The sequence below is a fragment of the Pongo pygmaeus genome, chromosome 6, assembly GCF_028885625.2.
Source record: "Pongo pygmaeus isolate AG05252 chromosome 6, NHGRI_mPonPyg2-v2.0_pri, whole genome shotgun sequence".
Lineage (NCBI taxonomy): Eukaryota > Metazoa > Chordata > Mammalia > Primates > Hominidae > Pongo > Pongo pygmaeus.
Window position 1 is genome coordinate 4,186,737 of NC_072379.2, and position 23,263 is coordinate 4,209,999.

At 47.5% G+C, this 23,263-nt stretch overlaps 1 protein-coding gene across 4 annotated transcripts in view; it reads left to right on the forward strand.

Annotated features, from left to right (window-relative positions):
• SDK1 (sidekick cell adhesion molecule 1) overlaps positions 1-23,263 on the forward strand; it is a 989,261-nt gene that overhangs the window by 829,600 nt on the left and 136,398 nt on the right. For all 4 annotated transcript variants that reach the window (XM_063667220.1, XM_063667221.1, XM_054494717.2 and 1 more), the window contains exons 23-28: positions 978-1,087; positions 3,606-3,756; positions 4,355-4,592; positions 17,585-17,700; positions 19,773-19,962; positions 22,352-22,450. In XM_063667220.1, the coding sequence (XP_063523290.1) occupies positions 978-1,087; positions 3,606-3,756; positions 4,355-4,592; positions 17,585-17,700; positions 19,773-19,962; positions 22,352-22,450 (904 nt within the window). The remainder of the gene's footprint in view (positions 1-977; positions 1,088-3,605; positions 3,757-4,354; positions 4,593-17,584; positions 17,701-19,772; positions 19,963-22,351; positions 22,451-23,263) is intronic.

Below are 23,263 nucleotides of genomic sequence, written 5' to 3' on the forward strand. Positions count from 1 at the left end.
GGTGGGCACGAGGCCGTGGCTCCCTTGCTGGCGCAGCTTGTGTGGCACCGTCAAGGGGGAGAGAGGGACGTGGTCAGCTTGGGGCAGCGGCAGTAGAAGTGGCACTGGCACTCAGGTTTCTTAAAAGCACAAGGATGAGTGAGAGGTGGGGCTTGGGGTCAGATTAGGGGAAATGAAAATGCTACTGAGCAGGGTGATGGTGTGGAGCTCCCAGACAGGGAGTAAAATTAGCACGGGACAGACCATGGGGCAGGAGCAAAGACTCGGGAGAGGCAGAAGCTGGGGAACTTGGAGGGCACCCTGCAGGCATCGCCAGCAGACCCAGAAAAGGCAAGTCTCTGTTGAAGTGAGTGGCTCTTCCCTCATCAACACTGCCAGGAGGTGGTCTCTTTAAATCTTAAGGGGATTGGGCCTGCCCATCTGGCTTCCAGGGCAGAAGCCTCATCCTTCCCTGCCTAAGGACCTTCCTTATGCCATGGGCCAGCAATGGTGTCTGTTTGGTGTGTGTTTGGGGCAGAAAGGGTTGGGGTAGAAGCTGGACCCCCAGCCTGTGCCCACAGCTCTGTCACTGCTCACCATGGTCCTGGCCAAGTCTTCCTCTCCAGGCTCTCTCTGAGCCCTCACTTGTCAAACAGGAGGAAGGATGAGATGGTATGGAAGGTCCCCTCCATCACTGATGGCCTCCAAGCCCTCAGGTTTGTTCCCAGGGGTTTCACCATTTGGGTCCAGTCCTTCTGCGGCCCAGTTCTTGACTGTGAGCTTTTGACTAAAACTCACCCAGACTTGATGGTGGGCATAGCAAGAGCCTGTATCTCCAAGGCACAAGAGGGGGTTGTGCAGGACTCAACTTGTCCGAGGTGTGGAGATGCCTTGCAGCCCTGCCCAGCTCACCAGGTACCAGCAGGTGCACATGGTCTACAGGGCAGCCTCAGTCCCTAAGGCATGTCCAGCCCATCTCAATGTCTCCCTCTGCACAGGTGGGAGCTATTGGCGATGAGGAGGAGTGGGTCACCCTCTATGAAGAGGAGAATGAGCCTGATGCCCAGACGCTGGAGATCCCAAACCTCACACCCTACACTCACTACAGGTGAGAACAGCAGTGATAAGCTGTTACAGGAGGAAACGCTGGCAGCCCAGGCAGGTGCCTTCTGTTGGCAATAGTAAAACCCAGTCGTATGTATGCAAATGAGATGTTTCCCAGTGGCAATAACAGTACATCAAAGCCTTAAGGAGCAGGCGGGATGCATAGCTGGGTGTTATTCCAAGGGAGATGATAGGCACATGTTAGACTCATGAGGCTCCTTCTATCAGTACCAGCTGGCAAAACACTCCATAGAAATGGCCCACTGTTATATTAGGCTGAATAACCAAGAACCACAGGCAGCAGAGACGTGGCACTTCACCAAACTCCACAACCTCTTGGGGCTATTAACATGCCGTATGCAAACAAAGCAGATGACCTAGAAAGATCCTTCTGCTCCCCTTCCCAAGCAGGGCCCAGGAGCCGCTAGTCTCACTCATCAAGCAATTAACATACCATTTAACCTTTAGCTTCTTGATCCCCGAAACTGATCCAGTCAGTAAATCCTTGGCCTTAACAAAGGGTAGGGTAATCATGAGCTGTTAGTACTGTGATCACTTCCCGTAAGGTCTTTGAAGGAGATGGAATTTCCAGTTATCACCAGATGTTGAGTTTGATAATGTCATTGTTCTGCCAGGATGGATACATTTCATAGGATTGGAGAATGAAAGAATAGGAATTACTATTCAGGGACTAAAAGGTGAAATTACATCGTTGTGAAGAATTTTTCTTTCCAGCACAAAACCAAAGTTAGAGTTTAAAAAAATAAAAACCTAATGAGAGATGCTGTTTAGCTTCTATTCATTTTAACATCCTTCAGAAGCTTAGAACAGACAAATCAGGACACAATACACTGGGTTTTAAAGAAAAACGTTTAGCTTAAAATGAGCTGTTGGGATTCAAGACTTACCATGTGAAATTAACTGAAGCTATATAGTTATTTCAAAGAACAGAAACTGTAAGTAGAGATCAGTGTCCCTGTTTGAAACTCAGGTACATTTGGGGAAACCTCTATAGTAAATGTGTATGTGCACACTTGGGATTTTTTTTCTTGTATGTAAATTGAATTCAAATAATTGTTTATGTATATATAAAGAAGAGACAGAACTGAAAGCATTCCTATAGATTTTAGAGAACATCGAACTCCACCCTCATTTTATAGTTAAGGAAACGGAGATCATCTGATTTGCTGAAGGTCTCACAGTTACTCATTGGATTGGAATCACAGAGTGTGGTGTGAGCTGATAGAGGCCTCAGTTACCTTACAAAGTTTATTCTGCCAAGGTTGAGGATGTGCCCGTGACCCAGCCTCAGGAGATCCTGGCAACATGTGCCCAAGGTGATCAGGGCACAGCTTGCTTTTATACATTTTAGGGAGACATGAGACATCAATCAATATATGCAAGGTGAACATTGGTTCAGTCTGGAACGGCAGGAAAGCTTGAAGCAAAGTCAGGAAGACTCCAAGCGGGGAGGGGGCTTGCAGGTCACAGATAGGTGAGAGACAAAGGGTCCCATTCTTCTGAGTTTCTGATGAGCCTTTCCAAAGGAGGCCATCAGATCTGCATTGATCTCAGTGAGCAGAGGGATGACTTTGAAGAGAATGAGAAGCAGGTTTGCCCTAACGCAGCTTGCGTTTTCCTTTTAGCTTAGTGATTTGGGGTTCAAGATATTTTCCTTTCACCCCTCATTCTTCTCCTGAACCAATAGAAAAAGAGGTGCAGGGTGCCATTGATCATTTAAAAGGCTGGACTTCAAAACTGCCCTTTGGTAGTGACATCCTGACATTCTGATTCTGTCCCATAGCTACTTGCACTTTAACCCCTCGAGGTTATCCTAAACTTGAATCAGGGCAACTGATAACATCAATTTCTGGACACCCAATCCATCCAACTACATTTCACTTGCAAATTTAAAATTGTTGAGTTGCAACTGATGTACCTATACCTTTCTTTGAAGGCTTTTAGGGAAAAAGGGGCACATATGCAATTTGCATTTTTTTTTTTTTTTCTGAGGCAGAGTCTTGCTCTGTCACCCAGGCTTGAGTGCAGTGACATGATCTCAGCTCATGCAACCTCTGCTTCCCTGGTTCAAGCGATTTTCCTGCATCAGCCTCTTGAGTAGCTGGGATTACAGGAGCCCACCACCACGCCTGGCTAATTTTTATATTTTTAGTAGAGATGAGATTTCGCCATGTTGGCCAGGGTGATCTGGAGCTCTTGACCTCAGGTGATCCTCCGCTGCCTCCTGCCTCGGCCTCCCTAAGTGCTGGGATTTGATCCCCCGCTGCTGCCTGCCTTGGCCTCCCTTAGTGCTAGGATTACAGGTGTGAGCCACCACACCTGGCCACAATTTGCACTTTTAATGAAACCAGGTGAAAAGAGGGTGTCCTTGAGCAATAGCCTTTATGATATGAGTAGACACCTATCTGAGCCCTCCTTTGAGAAACAGCACCTTTGTGGTTTCGTTCTTTTCCTTCTTACCTTTGCTTTGCCGTAACTCTCATCAGTGGTTTTGCCTTTAGATTTCGAATGAAGCAAGTGAACATTGTTGGGCCAAGCCCCTACAGTCAGTCTTCCCGAGTCATCCAGACCCTGCAGGCCCCACCTGACGTGGCTCCAACCAGCGTCATGGTCCGGACTGCCAGTGAGACCAGCCTGCGGCTTCGCTGGGTGGTGAGTCGGGGGTGAGAAGGGATGCTGGAGGCACACGGGTCCTGAGTTAGCCAGGGCACACACTAATCCAGGGCTTAGGAGTTTCTTAGTCACGCTTTTGTCCTAGTCAAAACTAATCTCATCGTCAAACCAAAAAGTATTGCATTTTACAATTAGTGTTGGATCTCAGGCCAGCCCAGGAGATCTGATTAATTAGTAGCATTACTCACTCTCTTCTTGGAACTGAGGAATATTCCTTGGGGCAGGAAAGCTGGTGGTGCCTCACGCCAGACCTCTAAGTCCTTAAGCTAGGTCAACATGGAACCAATACTCAATATTTGTAAGAGAGCCAGCCTGATATTTAATCAGAACATTTGCTCACAAAATTAAGCCAAAATGTATTAAAAGAAATTATATGCAGCCAAAGTTACTGACAGGGTTTCATTTAATTCACAGAACAAAAGTTTCAGGGAAGAATAAAGTAGATTCTTCTAAGACTATTTCCCCCAGGAACGCCTCCTCCACGGAGTTGGCCTCACAGGACAGGCCCATCCCTTACAACCCGTGGGGGTGGCAGTTCTGAGATGTCAGCTCATCGCAGCCCCTCGTTCATTCCTAGCCCCTGCCGGATTCTCAGTACAACGGGAACCCTGAGTCCGTGGGCTACAGGATTAAATACTGGCGCTCAGACCTCCAGTCCTCAGCACTGGCCCAAGTTGTCAGTGACCGGCTGGAGAGAGAATTCACCATCGAGGAGCTGGAGGAGTGGATGGAATATGAGCTGCAGATGCAGGCCTTCAACGCCGTCGGGGCCGGGCCATGGAGCGAGGTGGTGCGGGGCCGGACGCGGGAGTCAGGTGAGGGGAAGGCGATTCCCGTCCTGGAGACACCGCGTTAGAGATGGAGCTGAGTGCCCCTGAGCCTCCGGATCCCAGGCTAGGGGTGTCTCATTGGCCTGTCCCACTTGTCCCACTTGTCTCGAAGCTCTGTCTTGGAGCTCTCCTAATCCCGGGTTAGGCCAGACTCGGCAGCAATTTCCATCCGATTTCATTAGGGCCCCAAGCCATTCGTTGGAAACTGGTGATGATTTCCAACAGGGGGCTTGACTCACATTACTATTTTCTAAATTAGGGGTAATTTTCTCTAACAATGATGAAAAGCAAGAGTGTGTAAAGTTCCTATGGGGAATCTTTAAAATACAAGGTATTCAGGACCTTCTTGTCACAAATTAATAGAGGTAGTATATTAAGTAATCTAGCCTGTGGTGATAAATAGGCCTCCAAAAGTTTAATTGCTTGAACATAAAAGGAGTTTATTTCTCACTCATATTGCGGTCTAAGGTGGGCGTTCCTGTTTGGCGGGTGGCTCTCTTCCATGAGGTGATTCAGGGACCCAGGCTTTACCATTCTGGGGGACTAATTGCCTTCTGCACCCAGCTGCCAGCAGGGAAAAGAAGGCAAAGAATGGGCCTCTTCAGACCTGTTCAGGAGTGGAACTTCACTGTGTTCATCTTCTTGGGGCTCAGTCATGGGGTTCTGCCAGTTGCCTGGAAGAAATGGAAAAGTGTTTTTTGCCAACCTTGAGTAGACCTCTGCTGCACTGTGCTAATGCTGAAAGTGGCTGCCTAATCTTCTAGGCTTTGTGGACTGACTTCCACCGGCCAGCTGTGGGTCAGAGGAGCTTTTCTTGCCCCACTCCTTGAATTTTTAGAAACCCAAGGGAAGGACGGCAATTAACGCTCATGAAGTACTCACTGTCACCTGACCCCGGTCCCTTCAGTCTGATCTGAATTAGCGAGGTTCTGTCTGGAGAAGGAATGAACCAGCTGTACCTCTGCCCCAGGCTTCTTGGATGAGAGTCACAGCATGTGCTTGATAGATGTAGGGGCTGTTCATTCTGGACTAACCTAGGCTGTTAGAAATATGACTTAAATTCCTGACCTTTGTCCAGACATGGGATGAGGACAAGGTATGAAGGGTTGAGATGGTGAACTGGGTCAGTGGCCAGAGGAAAAGAACAAGACTCCCCCACTCCTTCCCCCAGGGAGCCTAGATCCATTTTGCTTATTGATGTCAAACCCTCTTATTTGCTCTCTTTTCCTTCTCTTCTCTGACTCTCTGCGTTAATGAGAATATTCGGCTCCATTGTTTTTGTTGTTGTAGACATGGCTCTGTTTCCTGGAGACAGCTCCTGAGCCCAGCACGAGTCCTCCTTTCCTTGGGGCTCCCGGGGGACAGAATCTCCCTTGAAGCTGGGGAGTCAAGAGATGGCCAGGGCCTGCCCACAGCTGTTTCCACCCCAGAGTCCTTGGAAATGCCCCGGGCCTGCCCTCTCCCCCACCCAGAGCCTCCCTGCTTCTGTCCCTGTGCTACGATGCCATGCAAAGAGACAGTCCCCCTGTTGTTGTTTTCAATAGAAAAATTAATTAACTTGCTAGTTGCTGGAAACTGCCTTAGGAGACAGTTGGAACTCAGAGTGACTTTGTTGAGAAATGGACAGAAAGATGACCTAGGAAGCCAAGGGCACGACAGGTATCAGAGAAAACCTCGCACAGTCAGCAGGAGGAGGCGGAGGACACGGGGGCACAGGGCCTGTTGGCATGGCTGGAGGTGGCTTTGGGGGGCTGCCATTCTCAGAATGGAAGAGTTTAAAAGGGAGGAAAGCATAGACACTTGGGGGGCCCAGGGCTCCCGGGCCTGGCCTGTCTGCTCTAAAGATGAAGAGGGAAACATAGAAGGTGGTGCCAAGGTGGGAGGGCGGCCTTTGAGGACAGCTGGAGTGAGGACGAAGATCAGCTCCCAGCAATAAGGAAAGGGGCCTTGGAGCCCTGGGCGGTGCCGCCCCCCTCACCTCTTCCTAATGCTCATCTTATCCGTGCCAGGTGCTGTGATGGGTGCAGGTATGTCCAACACCACCCCTCCACCCTCGAGGCGGCCAGGCCAGGGTGAGGAGTCTGCACCCTGGGCTTGGGCCCAGCAGCACCCGGCACACCGAGGGCACCAGCATGTACCCAGTGTATCTGCATGTGCCACCCGCTCTGTGTGCCACAGCGTGGAAGGGCCTGGGAAGCTCTGGATAAAGGCTCCTCTCATCCTTTCTTGCTCATTCCCCAGGTCCTGCCAGTGACAGGTCTGAACCTGCTGCTGCCCTTGTAGGTGGCTATAATGCACAGTGGGTTGCAACACACAGAAGCCCCCTGGGTTTCCTCAACGCTGGTCCACTTTCAGCCACCAGCACCAAGCAAAAGCTCCTGTGCCACTTTGTGGCTTTATTTCTTCCTACTCTTCTTGGAGGGCAGGAGGTGAGGGTAGATGGGAGGACTCTTAAGCAGTAGCAGGGAGAAGCAGAACCATGGCCGTGTGGGAATGCTCTTAGGGCGTGGCGTGAACCATGGAGCCCACTAATGAGAGCCCCGGAAGAGCAGCCATGGTGACAACCAGTGTGCTTCTGAGAGGACCAGTGTTTCAGGAGGGAACTGCCCAAGCAGCAGGGCTGGGCCCGGTGTCCCTCGGCTCTCCTTCAGACTGAAGCTTTCATTACGTTCCAAAGGAAAGGTGGAGACGCACCAACACACAGCCTGGGATTGTGGTCACATAGATTTCAAAAAGCTCCATTATCTTCACTGTCTGAATCTTTGTGACAAAGGAGAGAACTTGAGAAGTTCAGAGGGACAGTTCTAAATCCAGTAAAAGGCAGGCCAAGAAAATAGTTTTTCAGAATTAAAACTTCTGCCATAACCAACAAAAACTTATGGATAAAATATAACTTTCTGGAATCTTAAATGTATTGGCCAGGCAGGGTGGCTCACACCTGTAATCCCAGCACTTTGGGAAGCTGAGTCTGGAGGATAGCTTGAATCCAAGAGTTCAAGACCAGCCTAGGCAACATAGTGAGACCCCATCTCTACAAAAAATACAAAAATTAGCCAGGTGTGGTGGCATGCACCTGTAGCCCCAGCTACTTGGAAGGCTGAGGCAGGAAGATGGCTTGGGCCTGGGAGTTTGAGGCTGCTCTGAGCTATAATCGTGCCACTGCATTGCAGCCTGGCCAACAGAGCGGGATTATGCCTCTAAAAAAATAAGTAAATAAATGAATTCATCAACACACTCATAAGAAAAACAGGGAAATCCTCAGGTGTCAGAGGCATAACAGGAACTACTAGAAAGAGTTCAGCAGAAAGTGCTGGGCTAGTGCCGCAGCTGCCCTGAGTGGGGTGGGGATTGGGCTGGACCTTGCCTGGTGGTTTCAGGACCTGGTATTTGATGGCCTTGCAGGAACAGGAGAGTTAGCTTTGAATCTGTGTAAGGGGACAGTTAGGGCCTAAACTCCTGCACTTGAGACATGGCTCTTGAAGGCCTTTCCCTCCTTCCTAGGAGAGGCTGAAACTCTGCCTGCAGAGGTTTGACTGTATGTCTGTCTACCTGGACTCTGAGTAGAGAATGAAAAGTCAGTCTGAGTCCTGTGCTCAGCTCAGGACTGGGTTTTGAATTTGCATTATATGAATGGCCCAGGAACTCCCAGAACAGAAATTAATGTAACATTTGCTTCCAGAAACCAAAAGCACCAGCAACTAAAGAAAAAGTAGATACATTAGACCTCATCAGAATGAAAACTTTTATGCTTCAAAGAAAGTCATAAAGGAAATTTTAAAAACTCCCCAAATGGAAGAAAATATTTGCAAATTATGTATCTCACGAGGGATTTATATCTAGAGTATATAAAGACTTCACAACAAAAAGACAAATGACCCAATTAAAAACTGGGCAAAGAATCGGCATAGACATTCCTCCCAAGGAGATTTACAAATGGCCAGCAAGCACATGAAAACATGCTCAACATCATTAACTGTTAGGGAAATGCAAATCTAAGCTGCAATGAGGTATCGCTTCACACTCCTAAAATAAGATGGCTAAAATAAGAAAAGTTGGACAATAACAGGTATTGGTGGGCATAGAGAAATTGGAACGCTTGTACGTTGCTGGTGGGAATATTAAATGATTCAGAAACGTTGGAAAACAGTTGGCATTCCTCAAAAGGTTGAGCAGGGAGTCACCATACGACAAAGCAACTCTACTCCTAGGTATGTACCCAAGAGAACAGAAAACATATGTCTACACAAAATCTTGCACATAAATGTTCATAGCAGCTTTATCCACAGTAGCCAAAAAGTGGAAACAACCAAAATATCCCTCAGTTGACAAATGGATAAATAAAATGTGGTCTATGCATTCAATGGATGATTCAGCAATAAAAAGGAATGGAATTCTAATACATTCAATGGATGATTCAGCAATAAAAAGGAATGGAATTCTGATACATGCTACAGTGTGGATGAACCTTGAAAACATTAGGCTAAGTGAAAGAGACCAGGCACAAAAGACCACATATTATATGATTCTATTTGTAGGAAACATCTAGAATAGGCAAATCTAGAGAGGCAGAAAGTAAATTCATGGTTTCCTAGACTAAGAGAGAGCATTTGAGAGGAATGGGAAGTGATTGGTGATGGAAACAGAGCTTCTTTTAGGGATGATGAGATGTTCCAAAGTTCATCGTGATGATGGTTACACAACTCTGAATTCACTAAAAAAACGTTGAATTGTACAATTTAGGGGAATTGTATGATATATTAATAATCTCACAATAAGGCTTTAAAAAAAAGCTCACCCTTCCTGAGATTAATTTTATACAGATAAAATGTTATTAAAATAAGTATGGGCTGGGGGCTGTGATTCATACCTATAATCCCAACACTTTGGGAGGCAGAGGCAGGAGGATTACCAGGAGCTTGAGACCAGCCTGGGCAACATCTCGAGACCCCATCTCTACAAAATAAAAATTAAAACTGCAGAAAATTAGCCAGGCATTGTAGCACATGCCTGTAGTCCCAGCTACTTGGGAGGCTGAGGCAGGAGGACTGCTTCAGCCCAGGAGGTCGAGCCTGCCATGAGCTATGATCACACCCCTGCACTCCAGCCTGGGTGACAGAGCAAGATCCTGTCTCTAAAAAAAAATAATAAGTATGGCTCATAGGTTGTACACTTTGCCTATGGTTCGAAGGCCCAGAAAATCTGTGTATAATATCTTCTTACCCTCAGGGAAAACAGTGATCAACTCTTCCTGAAATAGTTACATATCATACCCCAGTAAAGGATTTTACTCTCCTCCAAAAAGAAAACAAAAAGAAAATACACAAAAAACTAAAGAAACATGGTTTCAGGCCAGACCATCTGGGCAATCAACAGAAGCAAAAATGATTCCTCTCTGGAGAGATATTGCCAAAGTCAAATTATCCAAAATAAAGATCAAGCTTTTTTAAAGATGAATCACAATTGTCGAGCACACAGGCAATAATTTGCCATGAGTAAAAATGACCAGCTTTAAAAAAAGAGAGAAAGATAGAGGGCTTCAATTACATTAAAATACATACAAGTCTGAGAGAAAATATATAATAACTACATTTAAAATTATTAAAGTCTTAGTAAAATAGAGCATTAACATTTTAAGTAAAGATTAAGGTACCATTTCTTAAAGCGGATTTTTTTTTTAGAAAAAATAAATGGGACACAGTCATTGAAAATGAAAGCAGTTTAGACACTGCCAAAAAGAGAATTACCAAATTAAAAGCTAGATTTGAGTAAATAACTCTTAAAACAACATAAAGACATAAGATTGAAAATAAAGAGATTAAAAGACATGAAGAACAGAATGAGATCTACCACATAGCTAATAGGACTCGAAAGAGGAAGAAAATGAGAGTTACAAAATACACAGAGATAATAGCTGAGAAATTCCAGGGTTGATGAAAAGCATTATTTACAAGACTGAAGAAACACTAATCCCAAGTGGAGTAAATAAAACCGAATTCATACCAAAATGTATTTGGTACAACTGTAAAATGCCAAAGAGAAAATCTTAAAAACAGTTGGAGTGAAAGGCAGATAATCACAAAGGCAAGACCATTTGACTGAGATGACTATTCAGGAATAACAGAGGCCAGAAGACAATGGGATAGTAATCTTGAAGGAGCTAAAAGCAAGCAACTGCCAACCTCAAATTTTATACCCAGCTAAACTAATCTTCCAGGATTTTATTCAGAAAACAGCAAAGTAAATGCTATATAAAAATGAAGACAATTTAATCAAAATAGAAATATCATTTTGATAATTTTTCAAATAATACTCTTTTTTTTTGAGATGGAATCTCACTCTGTCACCTGGGCTGGAGTGCAGTGGCATGATCTTGGCTCACTGCAACCTCTGCCTCCTGGGTGCAAGTGACTCTCCTGCCTTAGCCTCCCAAATAGCTATGATTACAGGTGCCCACCACCATGACCAGCTAATTTTGTATTTTTAGTAGAGATGGGGTTTCACCATGTTGACCAGGCTGGTCTTGAACTCCTGACTTCAAGTGATCTACCCACCTTGGTTTCCCAAGGTGAGGTGCTGGGATTACAGGCATAAGCCACCACACCCGGCCAAGAACACTCTTTAAAAAAAAAAAAAAAGGAAACCTATGGCAAAACTGCTGATTTGAGACTCTTATTTTTTTTTAACAAACATTTCCAGCAATTGGAAACCTATCTTTATAGTAGTCAAGAGAATGCAGAGGATAATATTTTATGTGTAAATGTATTCCAGGGTTTTTCTTCTGACTTTGTTCTTTTCAGACAATCTTGTATCATCTTTTACACAAGAACCCTGAGGAGACTTTCTGTAGCAATGTTGTTTATTTTTGTAGATGCTGCTATGTTTTAATTAATATTGAGATATAGATTTTGTATCAAAAGAAGGAGTGGATTTACCTTTGTCCTAGCCGATTGTAGCATGTATGGTGATATGGTTTGGCTCTGTGTCCCCCCCTACATCTCATCTTAAATCGTAATCTCCACATGTCAAGGGAGGGACCTGGTGGGAGGTGATTGGATCATGGGGGCAATTTCCGCTATGCTGTTCTCATGATAGTGAATGAGTTCTCACAAGATCTGATGGTTTTATAAGGGGCTTTTCCTCCTTTACTCTCTCTTCTCTCTCCTGTTGGCATGTGAGGAAGTTCCTTGCTTCCCCTTCACCTTCCACCACGATTGTAATCCTGACGCCTCCCCAGCCATGTGTAACTGTGAGTCAATTAAACCTCTTTCCTTTATAAACTACCCAGTCTTGGGTATTTATTTATCGCAGTATGAAAATGGACTGATACATATGGCTAGAGGGGAATCCCATAGAGCCCTTGCAGAATCCACTGTATCAGCCTCACTGTTTTTCTGTTCATAGTTCATGTTCTGTTCACTTGTTGGGAAGATTTTGATCAAGAGTAGGAATTGTTCTTGCAACTGAAGCTTTGTTTTGTCAGTTATCACATTCTTTCTTATTTTGAGGGTTATAGCTTACAGAAAGGTATTTTTTAGTTTTTAATTGAATTTGTGTTTAATTAGAAACTTTGGTGCAACACATATCGCTCTGGGAAAAAAAGTTTTGGTTCACGTGTTTCCATCAAAAATTTTATAATTGGGTTATTGATCTTCAAGATGTGGATGGTTCAGATTCTGGACATGTTGAATGCTGGAATAACGAGCTCCCAGGGACCCCTCTTAGACCACTCTCTCTTCTGGTTGGTGCTGGTGCTCCGTCTCTGCCCCTCCTCCTACCTGGGGAATCTCAGGGGCCCAGATGCTGCAGGACATCAGCTCCCCCACCTTGTGTTTAGCTCATCAGAATGGAGATTTCACAGCCTTCTTCTCTGGGAATCTCCCCACCTCTGACTGGCAAGGCCCTCCCAGGTGCAGCAGTTTTGACTTTGTGCCTTCCCTGGCCCTACTAACATCTGACACTTACCCTCCCCAGCAGAAAACTCGATCCTTTTTTGAGATGGGGGGAGGCAGAGAGGAGATGAGGAGGTGAAGAGGTTGCCAGGGCTGAATGGTGAGTGGACCTGATGGAGAGGGAGAGGGATTGGAGAGAGAATAAAACCACTGCCCTTTGTCTGAAATAAGTATCCCCTCAATGGAAATAGCAGCTCCTGGGAGCTTAGGAATGGCCCAGTGTGCAGGAGTGCTGAAAACACGCAGGGAACACAGAGCAGAATGCTCGGAGCCACATTTCAATGAAGTTTACAGTTTTAAGGTGCAGTTTAACAGGTTCTGTGACATCTTATGATATATTATGATATATTCTAAGGATAAATGAGGCCTTAAAAACCAAGAGAGACCACATGAGGAGGAACAGCGAGCTGCATAGTGTGAAATCCTACAGAGGGGAGAGAAAATAATGAAGGAGAAAAGAAGCCATGGAATGGCTTTGTTTTTAATGAAAGGGGAATTCCCAAGAACATCTCAAAACATAAGATGTCAGGTTGGAAAGGGAGTTGAATCTACTTCAAAATAGATGATGGGTAAGAGGTTTCTTTTTCAATTCTTGAAAACTTTGCAACTCCATGGCAGATCTTATCCTGGTAGGATTTAAATGCACTGAAATTTCCATCCTGAACTCTGCCATTTTCTCCGCTTTAGCCGCCTCACCTCCCTATCTCCATGTGAGAAGTTCAGCCGCATTCAAAGCCTGGTTGGTGTCCAAATTTCCAAATTGCTGTAATCCCCAGGTTGCCCTCATTCTCCAAGGACAAGGTTGGCTCTCCAGTAAATACATGCTCATCCCGCCACATCTTAGAAAAATAGCTGTGATTTGTAGATCTATAGGGAGAATTGGGCACTCACAGTTTCCCACAGGAAGCAGTTAAAGATTACAGAAATGGACCATTTGTATTGCTATGACAGTGGCCTCTGTTTTTACAGACAGGGACAGAGGTTTTAGAACCTGGTACCAACGTCTTGGGCATACAGTGTTTGGTGTTCTTACCTTATTCTAAATATATTCGGATACGTTGTAGGTTTACATTTTTGTTTAATGTTAGTGCCCCCTTTAGCTCATAGTTGATTCAAGATCCCAGTTTATCAAACTTTTGTATAAAATGAGCAATGTGCAAGCCATTTCCTGATAACAGCCATGGTGGCATTTAAGACACCCTATGGGAGCTCTGTGCAGGCCCAGGGAGCAGGAGTGAGCTGGGTGGAGCCACAGCTGGAAGGCACCGGGGACTTGGGGTTGCATCTGTGACAAGCCCCCTTCCACTTTGGAGAACTGAGCAAACTTGACATTGCAAGTATTCCCTTTCTGTGACACCTCTCTACTCAAATAAATGGATACTATTTCACAGAAGCACTGAGTAACTGAATGAATGACTCTCAACTGACATATTTGGGAAGATTGGACTGGCTGGCATTATCTCCCTCCAAAAATAGAAGGGGGCTCACAGTGGTTTTATAGTGACAGGCATCAGTGGGGTTTTTCTATTTTGTGGACACATTCACTGACCTACACACAGCAGCCTATCTAGTGTCCATGCAGGGAAGGTGCTCAGCATGGTAGGGAGAGAAGGGGAGGGAGAGATGCTGCCTCCCAGGGCTCTCAGGGCCAGGGAGCGTGCCCCTTCCTGGGGGCAGGCATCCCAGGCCTTTGCTCTGCAGGTTCCTCTGTGGTTTCGGAGACCCCACAGGGTGTGGTGAGGGTGCCGTGTGGCCACTGACCCCCATCCTGATGCTTAGTCATCCTCAGCCGCTGGCCCTGTTAGGCTATGGCCTGCTTTGGGGCTGTCCTTTCTTGCCCCTCCCTTGTCTAGGGAAACACCTGTTTGTGGTGGTGAGGGGAGAAGCTTCCCACACAGCATGAGAACAGCTCTTCTGGCATTGTCTTAAAGACTGTGTTCGTGTCATAGCAGAATGCCCCAAATGGGGTGGCTTAAATGACAGAAATGTTTTCTGTTACCATTCTGGAAGGTGGAATCTGAGCTGGAGGTGTTGGCAGGGCCAGGATCCCCCTGAAGGCTTGGGAAGGATCTGTCCTGGGCCCCTCTCCAGCATCTGGTGGTTCCGTGGCTCAGACAACTTCTCTCCCATGTCCCCACGGAGTTCTCCCTGTGTGTGTCTGTCTCCTCCCATGGCACTCTCCCTGTTGTGTGTCTGTGGACAAATTCCTTTTTTTATACGGACACTAGTCATACTGGATCAGGGGCCCACCCAGTGCAGTATGACCGCATCTTAACGAGTTACATCTGCAACAACTGTGTCTCCAAATAAGGTCACCTTCTGAGGTACCGGAGGTTAGGATCACAAAATAAGGATTCAGGGGGCACAAGTTCAACCCATAACAAAGATCAAACTACTCTCATATAGAAAATCTTGCAATTAAATGTCATAGGTTGCATTATTGTGCAAGCCCCCCACCATGTTACTTTCTGTCTTCAGACTAACTAACAGTGCTACCATCTCAGTCTCTGTGTAATGAGGAAGTCTGAATGTCTGAAGGAATAGATGAGTGAATGGATAGATGGATAGGTGATGGGTGAATGGATGGATGGATAGATGGTAGATGAATGAATGAGTGGATGGGTGAGTGGATGGATGGATGGATGGATGGGTGGATGAATGGATGGGTGGGTAGATGGATGGATAGATGGGTGGATGGGTAATGGGTGGATGGTTGGATGTATGGATGGATGATAGATGGATAATGGATGGATGAGTGAATGGATGGGTGGGTAAATGGATGGATGAATGAATAGATGGATGGATGGATGGGTGATGGGTGGGTGGATGGATGGATGGGTGATGGGTGGATGAGTGAATGGATGGATGGGTGAATGGATGGATGGATAGATGGAATGATCGATTTATGGATGGATGGATGGGTGATGGATGGATGGATGATGGATGGAGGAATGAATGGATGGATGGGTGTTGGATGGATGGATGTATAGATGGATAGATGGATGATGGAGGAATGGATGGATGAATGAATGGATGGATGGATGGATGGATGGATGAATGGATGGGTGATGGGTGGGTGGATAGATGGATGGATGATGGATGGATGAGTGAATGGGTGAATGGACGAATGGATGGATGGATCACTGGATGGATGGATGGATGGATGGATGGATGGATGGATGGATGGATGAGTGGGTCTGTGAAAGAGCAGAGGAAGTCCCCGCAAGTGTTCCTGCTACAGAGGTGCATGCGTGCATCCTGCTGTTCTTGGAGCCCTAGTAGGGCTTGTGAAGGAGAAGGGAACGGATGCTTCCACTCACCTCTGTGTGCCAGTGCCCTACCAGGTACCTCAGTGTTTGCTTTCATTCTCACTCTATAGGCTAGGACTGGTCATAGCATCCTCCTTTCACTTTCTTCAAAACAACTAGCTATTGATCACCTGCTGACCAACAAGTGCTGACCACCAGGAGGGGAGAGTGAGAAGACTCTTAAGTAAGGAAGGTAGGCCAGGCTTAGCCTTTTACAAATGGGACAACTGAGGCACAGGTGATCAGAGCAGCATCTCCAGCTCCCACCCTGAGTCCAGCCTTACTCCATCACTCCAGGCTACTTCCCTGGGTATCCTGGAGACCACCTGAGTTCAAAAGGAGACTTTGCCACCAAACAGTAACCTCCCAGAACCTCCGTTGCTTCATCTGCAGAGTGAACCCCCCCATGGAATATGGTGGACTTGAAGTGTCTCTCCTTTTTCAACCATGGGGGCCCTGAAGTATGGCGGGATCTTCAGGCTCAGCTGAGAGCAACTCCTCCATGCTGTTTATAAACAGTGCCTTCCCTGACTGCTGGGGGCTAGCTCAGGTCCAGGTTTTCCTATCTGAATGGTGTTTGAAGTTTAAATGGGTCCACAAGAAAATTGAAAAAGCAAATGGAGATTGTCTATAATATAATGCCTTGGTTTTTAAAGTTTCACTGCTTTTATACATATTATATCTGAATCAGTGCAAACATATCAAGACAAATTAGTTCAGCGATAGTGCAGACAGAAGAGAGATTGCATGAAAGTAAGAAAATGATCTTACATGTGGGCTGGGCGTGGTGGCTCACGCCTGTAATCCCAGCACTTTGGGAGGCCAAGGCGGACAAATCACTTGAGGTCAGGCATTCAAGACCAGCCTGGCCAACATGGTAAAACCCCATCTCTACTAAAAATTCAAAAATCAGCCAGGCATGGTGGCGCATGCCTGTAATCCCAGCTACTTGGGAGGCTGAGGCAGGAGAATGGCTTGAACCCAGGAGGCAAAGTTGCAGTGAGCGGAGATGGCACCACTGCACTCCAGTCTCAAAAAAAGAAAAGAAAATTTTCTTACATGTGTATGGGTCAAGAATGGTATGGCTGGCCTCGGCTGCCCATCTCCTTGTAGAAAAGCATTCATTGAAATGGATAAATGCGATTTTCTCAGCTTTAGTTTTCTGATTGGTAGAAAAGGGGTAATGATACCTACTTCACTGGGATCATTGTGGGATTAGATGCAATTATGTAACTGAAGGCAGTTGGCACAGACAGGCACCGGATAAGCACCTAGTCAACCTACCCTCCCTTCCCCTTCTTTTGTGTAAATCCTCACGTCCCCTCCTCTCTTCAGCCTCTCCTGTCCCTATCACGGAATACCACGTTTAGAGCTGTCAGTGAACTGGCATGTCTGAAAGTCAGGATTTCCTATTTGAGATAAAAGTCTGCAGTTTCCACAAGTTAATACAGCAAACAGACCAAGCATCTTTTTTTTTTTTTTTGCTGGGTGGACTCAGGTAAAATTGAGCTGCTAAGTACCCAGGATTTATGGAATTTGTTGCTAATATTAAAGAGATTTACATGTCCGTTATACTCCTGCAGGTTTAATCTGATCACTACAAAATGCTCAGAATACGTTGCTATTTCAAGGACAACTTGATTATTTGCGTGAAAGCTGGATCTTTATATGTAGACGCTGTAGATTTTGGATGCCAATCTACTTCATTGGTTCTTTGCAGTTCCTTCAGCCGCCCCTGAGAATGTGTCAGCCGAGGCTGTCAGCTCGACCCAGATTTTACTGACATGGGCATCCGTGCCGGAACAGGACCAGAATGGGCTCATACTGGGCTACAAGGTGTGTGATGGGATGACCTCTCTTTGCTTAAAGAGTGGGCTGGGGAAATGCGAGCACGTGCCATTCCCCCAAAGCAACGAGCTTCCTCTTCTCCCACAGATCTGCAGTGCCAGCCAGTTTGTGATTTTTATTAAGACATCCAGTTGTCTTATCTAAGCCTCATTGCAGCCTGGGAATTAGGCATCAGTATAACCACACCACAAACACCAAAACAGGGTGCCAGAAGAAAAGCACAGCCAGAGTGGAACTGACCTCCGGGCCTGCGCCTGACTCTGCCCTCACTGGCCTTGGTACCGCGGGCCAGTTACTGAAACCCTGTGCTTGTGTCCCTCCGCTTGTAAAACGGGAATAATGATGGTAGCTTTGTCCCAGGGTTGGTGTGAGAATTCAGTGGGTCTTTTACACAGCATGCCTTGCTCATGTGAAGGGCTGGGTGAGGTGGATCACTGTGTGCATATTTCTATGTGTGTCATCACGGTCCTAGCAATGGCATCCACTGGAGGGGTTGAATCTGTCCCAGCTTCTCTGGGGAGCCATTTCTGGGTTCCATCTTCCATGCATCCACCCACCCCTTTAAAACCCCCTTCTGTTCCTCGTTCCATCACTCAGGGGTGACAGGCTCTGTCTCCCCATCTGCTCCTTGGCTCAGCAATGCCAAGCATCAGAATGAGCTTTTTTTTGGAGGCCACGCTTGTCTCAGTACTGTTCCCTGGGTTTTGAGCGTGCCTCCTCCACCTTTCCATACTTCACATCCCTATTCTTTGTTTCCCCCGCCTGCTCTCCAATGTCTTCCCCCTTCCCCAGGCGTTCTAAGCGCACCCTGCTGGCTCTGTGACACGTGGCAGTCCCGTTGAGGGGGTTCAGTGACCAAAACTTCACACCACATTCCTGGGGCCCCGAGAAACGTGCTTGCTGTGCTATTTTCAAACGCCTCTCTGGTGATGCTATCCTTTATGGCCTTCCAGGTCCCCGATCTCAGGGAGCAGTTCAGAGAGGGTGGGCTTGAGTGAGGACTTAGCAGGAGGCCCTGGAGCAGAGCAGCTTGGGGTGGGGTGCCCTGGAGGAGAGCAGCTTGGGGTAGGGTGCCCTGGAATACAGCAGCTTGGGGTGGGGTCCCCTGGAATAGAGAAGCTTGGGGTGGGGTCCCCTGGAATAGAGCAGCTTGGGTTGGGGTCCCCTGGAATAGAGCAGCTTGGGGTGGGGTGCCCTGGAGGAGAGCAGCTTGGGGTGGGGTGCCCTAGATAGAGCAGCTTGGAGTGGGGTGCCCTGGAGGAGAGCAGCTTGGGGTGGGGTACCCTGGAATAGAGCAGCTTGGGGTGGGGTGCCCTGTAGGAGAGCAGCTTGGGGTGGGGTCCCCTGGAGGAGAGCAGCTTAGGGTTGGGTGCCCTGGAGGAGAGCACCTTGGGGTAGGGTGCCCTGGAATAGAGCAGCTTGGGGTGGGGTCCCCTGGAATAGAGCCGCTTGGGGTGGGGTGCCCTGGAGGAGAGCAGCTTGGGGTGGGGTGCCCTGGAGGAGAACAGCTTGGGGTGGGGTGCCCTGGAGGAGAACAGCTTGGGGTGGGGTGCCCTGGAGGAGAACAGCTTGGGGTGGGGTGCCTACAGCATGCACAGCTGCAGATGGTCCAAGGAGGCCAGAGTTCCTGGGTCTGTGTGAGGACAGCAGGTCTTCTGGGGCAGCAACCCAGCTTCCATGGCTGGGAAACCCAGGGGGCTGCTGGCTCCTGTGGCAGGAAGCGGAATGTGTGTTCATAATCGAGTCTTTGTTTTAGTGGCTGTGGTTGGCATGGCTGCAGTTGGGCCCTCAGATCTTGCAGATTATGACCAGGCAGCAGGCTCGCCAAGCCGTGGGCACTAACTCAAGCTCCCCTGGAGCACAGTCACTTTACCACCACCTTCCTCCCCAAATGCCAGTGTGGACAAGTTATATCCACAAGGCTTGCACACAGCATCCTCAGGGAGAAAGCACAGTTGGCTAGGCCTTGATTCACGAAGGTGTCCTGGTCCTGCCCCGCACCACGGTGATGCCTCCTGGCACCGCCTCCTCATAACCCTCGTGCTGTGTCGATGCCACAGATCCTGTTCCGGGCTAAAGACCTGGATCCCGAGCCCAGGAGCCACATCGTACGAGGGAACCACACGCAGTCGGCCCTGCTGGCAGGCCTCCGCAAGTTCGTGCTCTACGAGCTCCAGGTGCTGGCGTTCACTCGCATCGGGAACGGGGTCCCCAGCACACCCCTCATCCTGGAGCGCACCAAAGACGATGGTAGGTCCAGGGTTCGCGCCTTCGGGAGCCTCGCCGCCTCCCAGGTTGGCCTTTCCAATGCAAACAATTTGGATAGTTGTCGCTTTTAACTTAATTTTCAAACCACTTTCTTTTGCAGTTGAGGGAAACAAAACAAAATTATTTTTCGGTCGCTGAGCACTTATATGGCCAATTTCAGCCTGGAGTGGATTTTTACAGCCTAATTATGAACCTATGCGGAGTTTCCCTCATAACTCTGCCGTGGGCAGTGCTGGGGAGAGGCAGCAGAGGCTGGGGCGGGGCTGAGCTGTGGATGTGAGCTGTGGACGCTCCTCTTGGCGGGGGCTCCACACACCTCGTGTAGTGCCCCCTTATCAGACAACACATCCCAGGACCCCCAGGGAATGCCTAAAACTGCAGATAAGAGGGGACTACTATAGTTTAAAAAATCCACAGTGGAACTCATGCCTTAATTCTCTCGGTACTGCCCTGGTCTCACTGTTTGCATTGTGGGAGGTAATTAGAGGTTATAGAAAGCCCCGTGTTTGATGGCCCAGGGTCCCCAGCTCCCTGAGTTTCTGGACCTGAATAACAAGCACTCCTTGCCAGCTTTGCTTTCATGGAACTCTAAATCATCGGTAAATATGTTTTCCCACTTTGCAGATGTCAAACACGTAAAGGTTAGCGCCTTTACATTTTCATTATTAAACAGACTGTAATGAATACGTCAGGGAGAGAAATGCGGATCTCCCCCGCCAAAACACCCACCATAGGGATCAGAGTGGTTAAAGAAGTGAAACACCTGTAGGTTTTCTTAAGCATCTTTGCTGAGTAACTAAATGAGCCCGAAAGTCCTCTTAACTGCTGAGTGGAAAGCACTCTCTCCACGTTGCTGAGAGTGCCACCCCTGATCCTCGCCTCGCCTCAGGGAGAGACGGGAACCCTGGAGAAGTCTTTGTCCATCCTTCCCTGACACAAGGTCTCAGGCTAGAGGGAGATCCAGGAGGGAATGGGAATGTGAATGTTGTTTCCTTGGAATACTATCTCCAGCTCCAGTGTATTCCAGGTTTCCCAGATGAAAGGAAAAAGGGGCCTATTAGAAACTGCGTGTAACAGCAGGCCCACCGTCCAGCGCCAGTGTATTCCAGGTTTTCCAAATGAAAGTAAAAAGGGGCCTATTAGAAACTGTGTGTAACAGCAGGCCCACCGTCCAGCTCCAGTGTATTCCAGGTTTCCCAAATGAAAGTAAAAAGGGGCATATTAGAAACTGTGTGTAACAGCAGGCCCACTGCAACTGTTCCCTCCTGAAGCAGGCGCTGGTGAGTCCTGGAATGCCGCTGCTTAGTCTCCTACAGCACTCCTATAGACATGCCTTCCTCCTCTGCATTCCAGCATAATCCCCATAAACAGCCCGGGAGAGGGCTCAGGGGAGCAATGCTACTTAAGACTGAAGTCAGCGTTTGCATATCTCTGACTTAGTCCTAGTTGGGAGCCTGTGGCCTCCTTCAGACATTTATTTCACCCAAAATAGGTGTCATAACACACGTTCAGAATTTAAAATACTGTTCCCAGCTTCATAGCCAGGGACAGACGTCAGCAGCCCAGAATGACGAACATACATCCTTTTATTTTCATATTGACTGTTTCATGCCCATTGCCTCTTACCTGGGAATCAATCAGTTATTAATTCCAACAAGAAGCTTTCATACTGGCCACACACTTACTTGCCTGTTCGTTTAAGTAAATGTATTTTATGAGGGCCACGACCCTATTATTCAGCAGTTCCACCACACCTAGCTGCTTTTTGAATTATTGGTGCACTGAACCACACACAAGAATTATTATATGCATTTGTGCACATCAACTCTTAATTATCTAGGATGATGCAGGAGAGAGGTGGCATGCCTACGAGAGAAATGATTGAGGATAAACGTGTTATTTCATCAGAAATTGTAACCTCCGTTAGAGTTGGGAGGAACTTCAGGCTGCCTCATCTACCACCTGCTTTGCAGATGTCAAACCCAGTAAGGGAATCTGAGCTCAGATGAGGGAAATCCTCCCTCTCAACCTGATGTTTGCTCTCAGAGTCATTTAGTGACTGGTCTACTTGTGTCCTGGTAGGCTGGTTATACTCACACTATTCCTGGCATAGTTCGTGAACCCTGCTTTTGAGTCTTGGAAAGCAGACAGGCAGGGTTTAAAGGGAAGCGTTTGCTCAAGACCCTTAGGGAGCCACACTACCAGTGACGTTCCAAAAGTCATCAGTCCAAAACTTGAGAGGGTTCTAAACCCATGACAGTGTAGCCTGTGGTAGTTACTGCAGCCAGCTGACCCTCGGAATCCTGTGTAACCTGTCACACACCCAAGGAACATTGTCTTGACATCTGAATCCCTGTGGTTTTCCCTTCAGCTCCAGGCCCACCAGTGAGGCTCGTGTTCCCCGAAGTGAGACTCACCTCCGTGCGGATTGTGTGGCAACCTCCGGAGGAGCCCAACGGCATCATCCTGGGTAAGGGAGCGGCGGTGGCCGGGTGTGGTGGCTCAGGCCTGTCATCCCAGCACCTTGGGAGACCGAGGCAGGCAGATTGCTTGAGCCCAGGAGTTCAAAACCAGCCTGGGCAACATTGTGAGACCCCCATCTCTACAAAGAAAAAATTCAAACTCTTAGCCGGGCATGATGGCATGCACCTGTTGGTCTCAGCTACTTGGGAGGCTGAGGTGGGAGGATCGCTTGAGCCCAGGAGGTTGAGGCTGCAGTGAGCCAAGATTGCATCACTGCACTCCAGCCTGGGAGAGAGTGCAAGACCCTATCCCCAAAATAAGAAAAAAAAAGGAGTGATGGTGTTTAAAAGGAGAGAAATAACAATCAAGTTGATGTCTTCCCTGTTTGTTAGATGTTTATGAGGTTAAACAAAAGCCTGTCTCCAGCAGCCTAGCATTTCCTGAACTGAGATGATCATGGGCCTCTTGACTGTTTTCTGAGCTACGTACTAAAGGTTTTTCGTATGGAATGAAATTTACATTTTGTTAACCTGGAATTTCTTCCATTCGTTTGCGGCTCATGGCGATACGGTTTGTAACCGCCCTTCCCTTCCTCTCTGAAATATCAGGCTATTTTGATGTGTGTTTGAGAAACAACAGATTAGTTTTTCAGAGAAGATGCAGACCTTGGCTTTGTTCCCATGTTCCTGGAAACATCTTTCTGCTACAGCACTTGCACCCAATCCTTGTAAAAAGCCGCTGAGATGAAGCGCATGCCTTGGGTCCCAGGGAATGTGTTTACTTCTGACTTTTCAGCATTACAGCTGGCATACCAAATCTG